This window comes from Stenella coeruleoalba, assembly GCF_951394435.1.
Source record: "Stenella coeruleoalba genome assembly, chromosome: 16".
Taxonomy (NCBI): domain Eukaryota; kingdom Metazoa; phylum Chordata; class Mammalia; order Artiodactyla; family Delphinidae; genus Stenella; species Stenella coeruleoalba.
The window spans coordinates 28,529,089-28,541,965 of NC_137162.1; the positions used below are offsets into that span (position 1 = coordinate 28,529,089).

The window sequence follows — 12,877 nt, forward strand, 5'->3', positions numbered from 1 at the left end:
AGTCTAAAGGGTAGAACAGAGTGTCTCCTGAAGCGAGGAAAAAGTTTCAGTGAGGGATGGGTCAATGGGGGGCAAGTGTTATCTCTTAGTCAAGAAAAATGGGAATAAGAAAAAGACCATTGGATTTGGAAAGGTCATTTGTGACCAAAGAATAAAGGAGTAAAAATGTAGGGCTTAAGGAGAGAAAGGACTTGGCAGGTATAGCTCATTACTGGAGTAGGTTTGGCAGTAAAGGGAATTAGTACTCCAGCAGGATTGAGTGGGTTTCTTTTTGTGAAACCTATGGTTCTTAACTTTAAGTTAATGGATCCCTAGGGGGTCCACGAGTCACTGTCAGGGACACTGCAAATTTAGAAATTATAGGCAAAATTTTGTGTGTGCATGGGGGTAGGGGGAAGAGGATTTGTAGTTTCATTATTTTCCAAAAGGTCGAGACCCAAAGGTTAAATAGCCAATGCTGAATAGGAAGAAAATAAGTTTAAAAAAAAAACAACAAAAAACGGAGACCCATAAAAGGGCTAAGCTTTAGAGAGAAAAAGAAAAACCTCTTTCTTATCTAAGGAAAAGCTAGAAACAGATTTTTAAAAGTTCACAATTACATCATCATCTCAGTAAAAGGGGGAGTAAAGACAGATCTGGAAACACTGGGGAGACTTGTGCAAACACGCTCCAGTTAAGGGAGACTGAAGACGCCGGGAAGACGGAGTGGGGAAAGCCTGTGTTCCTCAACCGAGCCCGCGGCCCTAGCAAAGCACCATCTGTGCAACGTCACCGCCCAGGAGGTGGTGCTCAAGGCTGGGAACTGCTGGTATTGTTCTTTAATCAGTAAGCGCCCCTCTGAGACCCCAGCCGAAGCGCCTGGGATCGAGAGCAGTCTTACCACAAAAAGCATCATCACCGGGCAGGGGAGCTCATCAGTGAGTCAGCTCAGGGACAAGCTGTGCGTCCGACAAGCTTCCCCAAATTTGCCGTACTTTCCTGCTGTGTTTGGGCAGCTACCTCCTGCCCAGCCTCCCCACCTGTCATCGTCTCTGAATCGTCCCGCCCCATTTCGACATCTCCCTTCCCCGCCTCCAGCTCTCGGCCTGGCGGAGGGCCGAGCGACAGCATGCCCCCGGAGAACTCGTTCACTCAACAACTGCGGGGTTTGCTTGGCGACTCCGGGGCAAGCCCAGTGCCGGGCGCTAGGGCCTGAGGAGCATCAGGCCCTAAGGAGTCCGCCCGCGCGCAGCACGGAGGGGTCAATTCTCCCGACCTGACCGGAGTTTAACGGGCCTCCTCCTGCATGTCGCAAGCTTTCCCGACATGCCGGCGGGCCTCGCCAGGGGATGCCCGGCCCCGGCCCGCTCCACCCAACGCCAGTCCGAGATCCCGCGGGAACAGAGTTCTCGGGCCAAGGCCACCCGCCAGCATACGACCCGCGAGTCCCGGGATTCGGGGTGGGCGCTCTAGAAGGGGCCTAACTGCATCCGTCAGCGGTTTGACCTTGAAGGCCAGGCACCGCCCTCCCCTCCTCCCCCGACACGATCCAGCCTGCAGCACCCACAGCTCTACTGGCGCCACTCAGGGCCCGAAATTCCCCCTCGATAGCCCCTGGGCGCTTCGCTCTCTTCCTGTAGCCAATCGGATCCCGACATAAAACTGGCCAATGCCCGCGCTCAAAGTATCAAGAGTCGTTGAGCCTATCAAAGTTCAGCCTTAAGTCTCTCCCGCCCTCCAGAAAAGTCGGAGGGCGGGTTGATCTTACATGTTGGCCAATCAAGTAGCCAATAAACAAGACGCTTCCAAGATCAAAGGGGAAGGGGTGGGATCTAAGCTGTCTCAACGCCGCGGGGCGGAGGAATGACAGGCAAATTCACTAATACCACAGACCTATATTTTCTACGTAATCTGGGGGCGGGGCTATATTGACGGCTGCACCAATGGCTGACTGAGGGGCGTGTCCTCGGGGCCAAGCGGGAGCCCGAGGCCCCGGGCTCTCTGGGCCGCGCCTGAGGCAGACGCAACGGGGCTGGGGGGCGGCGACGGCAGCGGCGGCAGCGACGGCGGCGGCGGCGGGGGTGGGCGCTGCAGCTGGCCCGGGTGGATGGAGTTGGAGGGGCGGGGTGCTGGCGGTGTGGCGGGGGGGCCGGCGGCTGGGCCGGGGCGGAGCCCCGGGGAGTCGGCGCTGCTGGACGGGTGGCTGCAGCGGGGCGTGGGCCGGGGGGCCAGCGGCGGGGAGGCCGGGGCCTGCAGGCCCCCGGTACGGCAGGATCCTGACTCCGGCCCGGACTACGAGGCGCTGCCGGCTGGAGCCACTGTCACCACGCACATGGTGGCGGGCGCCGTGGCAGGGATCCTGGAGCACTGCGTGATGTACCCCATCGACTGCGTCAAGGTGAGACCTGGCCCTGCTCCGAACTTCACCTGGGGCTGACCCGACCCCTGGGCCATGCCCGGAGCCAGGATCCCAGCCGAGAGCCGGAGCCGACCAAAGTCCCTTTCTGGCTCCTGCCACCACACTATTCGAAGCACACACCTATGCAAGAAAGGTCCCGGCCGGGAACTGATCCCACTCAGAAGCCAGGACCAATTTCTCACCGTCAGTGAGATCTAAATTGGGACTCTGGAAAGAAAATCTGTCAGCCAGAACCCTGGATCCCAACTGGGACTAAATAGGAATAGGGTGGGATGGGAAGGGAACAGGTAAGTGCTACTAACTTGATTAAGGTAAAGCTTACTGAACACCCTCAAAAGGATCTTAATGGCTAGAGATGTTCTCTGGCCAGTGCTTTTACAAGCTCCTTGCTGTGTTTTCCCTTAAAAGTGATGGGGCAGGAACCAGAATCTGGGATCTCTCAGCTAGAGGAAGTATTTACTTATTAAATCTTAACCCATGAGTGATTGGAAATGATTGTGCAGTCAGAATTCAGAGTTCCTGACTGGAAATAATATGGGAAAGACCATGTTCAGGAAAAAGTTTCGGTTTCTCTGTGCAGCAAGCATGATACTCCACCTATTTCCTGAACATGAAAATTGAGCTGGGATTGGGATTGTGTAAATGCAGGGAGCACATCAGCCCTCCAAGGAGAGATGGACCTCATAGTGTATTTCTTTGGCCACTTGAAGTTGACAAAAAGGCAAAAGTTGTCTAGAAGGGAAGCATGACAATACTGGAAAGTAGATGTTACTGTGAAGAAAATAAAATGGGATCAACAAGAGGGCGTGATTCATGTGAAAGTAAAACTAATTTCAGCCACACCAAGCAGGCTGATGAGTGGGTACAAGAAGTCATGTTTCTGAAGAAAGCTGGGTGACGAGGGGAACACATTGTTCTTTACAGTTCTTATTCTTGTGCATTAGCAAAGGAACAACCAAGGGGACTGTTGAAATAAATATAATGACAGACTGGTTCCTCATTTACATGTTAAGGGTAATATAGTTAAACAATATCCTCACAGCTCTTGGATGTATGCTTTCTTCTCAAATTAGGAAAAAGTTACATATTCAGGAGGAGAATATCTACTTGGAAGATGCAAAGTCTTTCTCTTCTGCTCCCTGGTTCCAGTACCGTTTCATGTTTTCATTAGTAAGGTGGATGAGGAAATGGAGAAAGTGCTCCTTAAGCTTTGTGAATGACACCGAGTTGGTAGGAGTATCCTAGCACATTGCAAGGTAACTCCTACCAAGGTTCATACCCTTGAAACTGTGGTAAATGCACTTGGCTAAAATGGATATTAGAATTTTATTTTATTTTTTTAAGATTTTTTTTTTTGATGTAGACCGTTTTTAAATTCCTTATTGAATTTGTTACAATATCACACCTGTTTTATGTTTTGGTTTTTTGGCCCCGAGGCATGTGGGATCTTAGCTCGCCAACCAGGGATTGAACCTGCACCCCCTGCATTGGAAGGCCAAGTCTTAACCACTGGACCGCCAGGGAAGTTCCTAGAATTTTAAATACGCATGTCAATTGTGAGGAATAGAAATAAATAGTAAAATCCATGAGAGAGAAATAAGAGGATGGCTAATGCTCTAACAATATTGAAATGTCATATGTATAAGTACAAATAAAAAAGATTCAGACATGTATGTAACAGAGTCTAGGTTGAATGACTGTGAGTCGTTAATGCTGTATATCCAACTGTGAGTTGTTAATGCTGTATATCCAAAAGTTAACATGATCTAACTGCAAAGTAACCTCACTATACTTGGACTGTGAGTAAAGTCCAAGATAGTCTAGGGTGCTGTCTTTCAGGATGGGTATCAAATGAAAACTAGATCAAGGAGAGTAATGAAAATTATTGAATGGCTTGAAAAGTACAATGTAATAATGTGACTGACTTAGAAATATTACCTCAGAAATATTACCTCAGCTTATCAATTTAAATGTTGTCCCACTACCTTAGGAGACTATCTCCTTACTCCATATATTTACATAATGCTAATGTTGTTGTGAACATTTTATAACTTACTCTGTTAGAAATGCCTCTAGAATACTTGGCTACGTATCCTTAAATGGGGCAAGTGTTTGTCCTGTGACAAGACAGAGTTGATGTTTTAGTAATTGAGACCATTCAGAATCAAATATGGCAGCTCAGGTGGGAGATCAAAATGGGTAATGATGATTGGGGTCAAAGATAAGGTAGGACTGGAGAAAGCAAGGAGACTGATTTACTCCTGAGCTTGATAAACCCACTGAGGGAACATTTTGGAAAGAGGAGTTCCAGAAATGTTTTGCATAACTGCAGCAGCATTGCTGGAATAAGTCGCTTGTAGCCTTTCAAGATAACTGTTTTGAAGAACAGTTCTTATTCATTTGCATAAGCTTTGGAATTTTTGTTTTTAAAAGATTACTAATACAACATTACAGTCATGCCTCAAAGCACTACATTAAAGAAATAATTATTTCATCTGGAGGAAAAAATGCTCAGGAGTCTTCAAAAACACAAAAGCGTGTTTTAGAAGAATCATTTTCATTTGCCATTAACGCTGGCATTTAAATGATTAGAGGGAAAAAGTAGGTGAGCCTATCAAGATTTAGTGTCAGTAAACACTGTTTACAGTAGACACTGTTGTGCAGGCATGAAAGTAAAATTCAAATCTCTTCCTTCAGAAAGGGCTTTGCAGTTCACTTGTCCTTGCGTAGCTATTCTTCCTCTTCCACCATAAATAGGTGGTGGAGAGGAAGAGCAGCCCAACATACCCTAAGACTAGAGGCAGGTATCTGTGTTGGAGCCTAAAGGTCAACCACAGTGTTTGCAAGTGAAAGCTGATAGTGACTCTTGGCATGCAAGCCTGTGCACCCCCAAACCGCTTATCAGGGTCAAGTCGACTTAAAATATCCTTGGGAAGGACCATGGGAAGTCAGCATAGCCTTGCTAGGCTATAGTTAGTCAACCAGTGATTTTCATGGTCATAATAGGGAGGTTTGGGAGCCCAAGTGAATCCCAGTATTCCTTTTCTGGGCTTCAGAGACAAGCACCAGACTTTATCTAAAGGGATAGTTTCTACAGCGTAAAGCAGTCAAAACTCTTCTCAAAATCATCTGGCTAAGCACCTGTCACCAAGGTGCTGCTTTTTGGCTTTGTAGTCGTGAAGCAAATAATCTACTTATATAATAAGTTAAGGAGGGAAAGAACAAAGGGAAGTAAATCTTTTCCAAACTCCAGATGTAAATGGTTATCTATATACATTCACCAGTGGACAGCTAGGAAATGGAAACATTGGCTTATTTGATGTTCTTATATCTAATAATGAGCATTCAGTAAATGGCAATTGCTCATGTTTGTCAAGCACTATGTGATGTGCCTTAATATTTACTGATTTAATCACTGGAACAACTTCATGAAGTAGATACCATTTTCATTACTTTATAGATGAAGAAAACAGGCAAGTAACTTGCCCAAGGTCACATAGTTAGTGGCAGAGTCATGATTTAAACCCAGTCTGACTCCCAAGCCTTCCATACAGGCGCCCAAAAGCAGATTTCCAGAACCAAGCAAGGCACAGAATTTCACAATTGTGCTCCTTCCTAAACATGACCTTTAGATGAACAGCTGGACATATAAATCATAGACACAGAGGAACTTTAAAATGAAAACAAAAAATACAAAATCAATCCTGATTTGTTAGTGGTTAAAGACCAGTTAGTTGCCCATGCATATTTGCAAAATGACTTATACACGAGACAACACTGCTGTGATCTGTAAATTCTGAGATATGAACTAATATTTCTCAGAAACATAGTTGAATACAATAAAAAGCCTTATATTTCTAGCACCACATAAATTAGCAACGGCTTTTACTTGCCTTAACTCTGAATCTCCACAACAGCACTCTGAGTCAGCCATTCTTAGTCTCATGTTACAGATGACATTGCTGAAGCTCAGAGGTTAAGTGACATACCCAAGACCACATAGCTAGCAAAGCTGGGTCTCCCACTCAGCCTTTCTGACTCAAATGTGACTTGTCTCACCAAACTACTTACCTGTTTGGCTTTTTTTTTTGCGGTACACGGGCCTCTCACTATTGTGGCCTGTCCCATTGTGGAGCACAGGCTCCGGACACGCAGGCTCAGCGGCCATGGCTCAGGAGCCCAGCCGCTCTGCAGCATGTGGGATCTTCCCAGACCGGGGCACGAACCCGCATCCCCTGCATCGGCAGGTGGACTCTCAACCACTGCGCCACCAGGGAAGCCCCGTTTGGCTTTTCTTCAAAGTCGGGCAGTGGTATTTTTTATGTTGAAGACTATTCACTAATTCTTACTTAGAGATTTCATCCTTAAGAGGTTTTCATCTTTCTGTGAAAGAGATTTATTGGCCCACAAATTTGGGGAGCCATATTTGTATATTTGGTGTGGCTTATGCCTGGGTCCTCTCCATGAGGGTGTATTTTCATTGAGTTAGAATTGTGAGTTAGATTTAGACGTGTGTGTAAAATTTTCATTGTAACTTACACACAGTCCAGGTTTCTCTTGTGGGTAAACGGTTCCAGGACTCTGAGGCCAGACCTTTAAGACTAGTTACCCAAATATGCTATTGACTCCAGCAGAACAGTGCAATTTCTAAACATTCCCCCAATACAAGATTAGTTAGTTGTTGTTTTTTTAATTTAATTATTTATTTTTGGCTGTTTTGGGTCTTCATTGCTGTGCGTGGGCTTTCTCTAGTTGCGGCGAGCAGGGGCTACTCTTCATTGTGGTGTGCAGGCTTCTCATTGCGGTGGCTTCTCTTGTTGCAGAGCACGGGCTGTAGGTGTGCGGGCTCTAGAGCGCAGGCTCAGTAGTTGTGGCGCACGGGCTTAGTTGCTCCACAGCATGTGGGATCTTCCCGGACCAGGGCTCGAACCCGCGTCTCCTGATTGGCAGGCGGATTCTTAACCACTGCACTACCAGGGAAGTCCCTTTTTTTTTTAAAATTGAGAAGTAGAAAAGAATGTGTCACATTGTGATAAGTGATATTGTATATTTCTGATTGAACTTCAGTAATCTTTTAGGCTACCAGTTCTTTGTTGGTAGCAGGAAGGGGAAGATAACTAGAGGAATGTGGATTGCTTGCAGCTAACCAGGATTTATTAATCTGGTTAGTTCTTTTTTTCCCATGCTTTGGAGAAGAGGCATTACTCTTGGATTTCAGATGGCCAACAGGAAGGTTCAAGCTTTTAAATCCAGATTGAATCAGTGACAGGAATGAAGTAGGAATTTAAACTGTACTTGGGCGTTAGTTGCCCCTGTTGGCTCACTAATGGCCTTTTTGAACTGGTGCAGACAAAGCTAAGATTCATTCATTCATTCATTCATTCATTCAACAAACAAATCTTGAGTGCCTACTGTGGTCCAGGCACTGGACATTGATTTTTTTTTTTTTTAGTATTTAATCAATTAATTAATTAATTATTTTGGCTGCGTCGGGTCTTAGTTGTGGTACATGGGATCTTTTTGTTGCAGCACAAGCTCTTTGTTGCCATGCAGGCTTCTCTCTAGTTGTGGCGTGCGGGTTTTCTCTCTCTAGTTGTGGTGCGCGGGCTCCAGGGCACGTGGGCTCTATAGTTGTGGTGCGCGGAGTCCAGAGCACATGGGCTCTTTAGTTTGTGGCACATGGGTGCTCTAGTTGAGGCGCGTGGGCTCAGTTGCCCTGCGGCATGTGGGATCTTAGTTCCTTGACCAGGGATCAAACCTGCGTCCCCTGCATTGGAAGGCGGATTCTTTACCACTGGACCACCAGGGAAGTCCCTGGACATTGATTTTATACTATCTGGTAGTCTCCATGCCACCCTAACCTTGAAATAGATCAATAGACAAGAGATCTGCATTGGAGACTCATCCTTCAGAGAAGGTCTGTGATTTGGGAAGTATTTCAAGTAAGATTAATTTCCCAAATTTCAGTATCTACCATATACATTCATTCCAGTCACTGAATCCTCTAGAGATTCCAAGGGTTATGTTTCACTGAGACTAATTTTATTCATTGATGCCAGTTTTGGGATTCAGTCAGTTTAGATTAGAAATCTGGAATCTCCCTCAGTTTTAGAGAATAGATTGGTTTCCACCTTCATAGTTTGAGGGTAAACTTTCTTTTCCAGGAAATTAGAGCAGCATCTATTAGGAGTACTACTTCTGCCAAAATTTTAACTTACAGGCCCAGCTGCCAATGCCAAATAGTCTGAAGAAGCCAGATTATCATCAAGGTTATATCGAAGGATGAGCTGTCATCTCATTAGTCAGTGTAGTATGTGGCCAGGAAGCAGGCCCAGGATCAGTCTTCAGAAGTAATAAAGTATGTTGTAGACAGTAAATAGTTGACTTTAGAATCCACTTGTAAAGAACTCTTAGCCTGAGTTTATTAAGACACAAAAGCAACTTCTCCTGAAACACAGGCTTAATATTTGTTGCTGGGTTCAAGAACGCTTACCAGGGGGCGATTTTTTGAGGGAAAATAATGGTGTTCCACCCGTAGGGTCATAGGTGACCAGAAAAAGAAAGGTCCAGCCGAGGCTTGGAAAGACGGCACATAGATTTGGAAGGCAGTAACACTGGATGCCAGGTGTCACTTCCGCATATTGGCGTGATTTCACGTAGGTCTGCCCAGTGCCCAAGCCTGAGTGTTGAGATTGGGTGCGCAGTCAGCACCACTGACATTGCACTTCTCCCTTCTGTACTTTCAGACTCGGATGCAGAGCCTACAGCCTGATCCAGCTGCCCGCTATCGCAACGTGTTGGAGGCCCTCTGGAGGATTATAAGAACGGAGGGGCTGTGGAGGCCCATGCGAGGCCTGAACGTCACAGCAACTGGCGCAGGGCCCGCCCACGCCCTCTATTTTGCCTGCTATGAAAAGTTAAAAAAGACACTGAGTGATGTAATCCACCCTGGGGGCAATAGCCATATTGCCAATGGTATTGAGCCTTCCTGTGCTGGTTCTCCCACTTTCCCAACTCTTTGGGCTTTGCTGTTGTCAGTGCTTTCCAGTCTCAGCATGATTTGAAGCTGAAGCTTTGGGCTGGAGTAGGCCAGATTATAGGGGAGGGACTTCCAAACCTGATGTTCTCAGACAGTGGGCTGCGTCAACCCCACCTCTTCTTTGGGGCATCTCAGCAAAGGGTTACAATATCCTCCCTTACGTACCAGCTTGACCCTTTCCTCTCATTCTCTCCCTGGTATCAGCTTCTGATGCCCTGGTAATGTGGAGACACACACTGAACTGCCCCCGTTGTGTGTTTCTTGGTAGTTGGGTGGTATCCCGCTCCTCGGGGCAGGATTGGAGGTAACCCAGCCACCCAAGGAAGACATCAGTGGAGCTTCAGCTCTTCGCCTCACCTTTTCAGGATCCCAGCTGCCCACAGGCAGTTTGTATCATGGAGGACAGGACAAGCCCTCAACAAGTGAATGGTGCTGGGGCCGGGGGGCTTCTGTACAAAGAAACCAGAGGGTTGGAGGTTGTGTGGAAGTAATGGAAGGGATGGCAGCCTGGAGAAAACCAAAGTGAAAGTGGAGAGGAGAGGGTGAGGAATACGGTAGTTCAGGACCTGAGGGAAAGGTCTAGATGGACAGATGTTAGGATTTGGAGACTGGGGTTGGGCAGCATGCGGCAGCAGGATAGAAGGTGAGATTCTGTGGTGGAGATCTAACCACCTGCCCCTCGTGCTCTCCCGCCACTGGAAGCAGGTGATGTGCTGGCATCCCTTGGCCACAGTGTATCTGCTTCCTGTCTGGAGCATGAACTGCACTTATTCTCAGAGCCATCTTTGTTGAAAAAAGTCTGGGCTGTTTCTCAGACTCTTCCTGGCCTTCCTATCGTAGCTGTGGAAGGTAGATTGATGGCCTTACTAAGTTAGAGGGAACAAGTATCTTCATTTCTCTGAACAGGCATTTAGAAGCAGTGGGTTCCATCTTTAAAACTGGCTCTTAACATTCCCTCTCCCTGCTGTGGTTTATCACAGCTACGCCCCTTCACTCTGGGTCCTCCATGAGTCAGTCACCCTTTCCTGGCCTTACATGTGGCAGTTGTTTTTTCCTTTGCAGGCGCGGCCGGGTGTGTGGCAACATTACTTCATGATGCAGCCATGAATCCAGCAGAAGGTAATGATTCCTCACCCTTTCCCTCTATGGGCAGCTGCATCTACATCTCTGGGCTTTTCCTTTATTTTTGGTTTGCAGGAGAAAGCCAGGGAGCACCCCATCAGTTTTGGTGGGAAATCCTGGCGTGTTACATTGTCTTACCACTAGAGGGCACTCCCTGCATGTTGTCCGTGCTTAGGAGGATTCCCTTAGACAGGAAGCATATTCAGTGAGATTTATTCACCTGGGGCTTCCCTGGAAAAAGGTATGGCTCTATGTGGCCTATTCCTGGGCCTTCCTGGAAGTCCGCTTTATAGTGGATTTGATGTAAAAAATTTAGCAGATTATTTCACTTTTCTTCAAAAAGGTGAAGATGGATTCTGACATTTGAAAATACTGCCTATCTTGTTGGAATGAAGAATGGTTGAGATAGGAATGAAAGGTACATTGGTAGAGCTTAGTCCCTGCACTGCTGCTTGGATCTTGGCTTTTCAGTTGGAGAATGAGGTACCCAAACAAATATGAAAGGATAGCACAGTTGCCAGGTTCCTTAAAGTTCCAGTTCTTTACCTGTCTGGGCAAGGCCATGGCAAGGAAAGAGCCAAAGCTAAACTGAAGATTATACCTGAGCTTATACATGTATCTACTTGAGGGGGTAGGAGATGTCTGGAAACTAAAGCCGTACCCTTCTTGACTAAGAATTGTGTTTTTGGTAGCCCTTCTCCTCTTCCTATGGAAGGATGAGATCCTCATGTTGTAAGAGTTCAGTGTTGTGTACCTGACGACTGGGATTTTAGGGCTATGTGTTCATTATTATGTTCACTGCCACTGAATCACTTCTTGTCTTAAGAGTTACGAAAGGGTAAGATGGTAACAATAATAGGTAGGTACTTATTTCAAGGAAACCCTCTGGAGTCTAAACTGTAGATATATCCTGTATGTTAATTGGCCGGTATTAAAGAAATCTTACTAGAATTGGGTCCATTATTTTTTAGCCCTTTATCACCCTCTCCTATCCCCTCCTCTCAAAAAAGGGAAACCTTCACTAATCAGACTGACAATTCACTCATACTTTTTCCTCTCTCCAATCCATTGGCTGATCTACTGACTTGGGACTCCGAATCTGGACACTCCTGCTCACCGGCTGATTGCTGTCACCGTTCCCTTCTTCTCATTGACGGCACCGCCAGTGGTGAAGCAGAGGATGCAAATGTACAACTCACCGTACCACCGGGTGACAGACTGTGTACGGGCAGTGTGGCAAAATGAAGGGGCCGGGGCCTTTTACCGCAGCTACACCACGCAGCTAACCATGAACGTTCCCTTCCAAGCCATTCATTTCATGACCTATGAATTCCTGCAGGAGCACTTTAACCCCCAGAGACGGTACAACCCCAGCTCCCATGTCCTCTCCGGAGCCTGTGCAGGAGCTGTAGCTGCCGCTGCCACAACCCCACTGGACGTTTGCAAAACACTGCTCAACACCCAGGAATCCCTGGCTTTGAACTCAAACATTACAGGACACATCACAGGCATGGCTAGTGCCTTCAGGACGGTGTATCAAGTCGGCGGGGTGACCGCCTACTTCCGAGGGGTGCAGGCGAGAGTAATTTACCAGATCCCCTCCACAGCCATCGCATGGTCTGTGTATGAGTTCTTCAAATACCTAATCACTAAACGGCAAGAAGAGTGGAGGGCAGCCAAGTGAAGCGGCACTCAGTGGAGCCAGGGTTCGGCCAGCACTGCTGCTCTGCCCACTCCAGCCACGTTCTCTGTCTCCCGGCACACTCCAGCCTCGAGCGGGGTGGGAAGGAAGGCAGAGGGCTCTCTCCCCCAGGCTCTTGGTGTGTTGGCTGACGCCAGTTCCTGCCGCCCTCCGTCGTCGCCGCCTTTCCTTCCGGGCCCTAAGCAAGTGCAGCAAGTCACAGCACAGCATCTCTGACACTCTCTCCTTCCTGGGCCTGGTGACCTGCTCTAGACTGTTACAGAGGGATAAGCAGCTCATTCCCCTGGTTCCTAATAAAAGCCTTTAAATTAAACGGTTTCATTGGGTTTGTCTTGCCAAAGGGGAAGTGAAATGCTGTCAACTGTTCTTGCCTAAGCGTAAATCAAGGGGCCCACGGGGAAGGTTTATTGCGTATGTCTGTAGTTTTTGTTTCTGCTGTTTTCATGGTGATTTAAGACTTTGGGCCCTACTCCCCCTTATTTAGTAATAGGCTCCAAGGAGTCTCCCTGACGGCAGGAACGATGGGCCTTTGGCAGATCCCAGCTAAACAGGTGCTCTTGACCCCCACTATTGCCTTTTCCCTAGGGCAGTGGCGTGGCACAGAAGAGGGAGATCT

General features: G+C 47.3%; 1 protein-coding gene across 2 annotated transcripts; it reads left to right on the forward strand.

The window, feature by feature from the left end:
- Positions 1-1,971: 1,971 nt before the first annotated feature.
- Positions 1,972-12,569, forward strand: SLC25A28 (solute carrier family 25 member 28). Of its 2 annotated transcripts, XM_079899763.1 has the most exons (4): positions 1,972-2,377; positions 9,145-9,373; positions 10,500-10,556; positions 11,726-12,569. In XM_079899763.1, the coding sequence occupies exons 1-4, from the start codon at positions 2,087-2,089 to the stop codon at positions 12,241-12,243; spliced, it is 1,095 nt and encodes a 364-aa protein (XP_079755889.1). In that variant the 5' UTR covers positions 1,972-2,086; the 3' UTR covers positions 12,244-12,569. The 2 variants fall into 2 exon arrangements, with proteins under 2 accessions (XP_079755889.1, XP_079755890.1); XM_079899764.1 differs by lacking the exon at positions 1,972-2,377 and having other exon boundaries at positions 9,271-9,336.
- The last annotated feature ends 308 nt before the right edge of the window (positions 12,570-12,877 follow it).

Excerpts from the sequence above, each read along its gene's own strand:
- SLC25A28 (XM_079899763.1), top strand. The coding sequence starts at position 2,087 with ATGGAGTTGGAGGGGCGGGGTGCTGGCGGTGTGGCGGGGGGGCCGGCG. Across the intron at positions 9,374-10,499 it reads CAATAGCCATATTGCCAATG|GCGCGGCCGGGTGTGTGGCA; the intron begins GTATTGAGCCTT and ends TTTCCTTTGCAG. Across the intron at positions 10,557-11,725 it reads AGCCATGAATCCAGCAGAAG|TGGTGAAGCAGAGGATGCAA; the intron begins GTAATGATTCCT and ends CGGCACCGCCAG.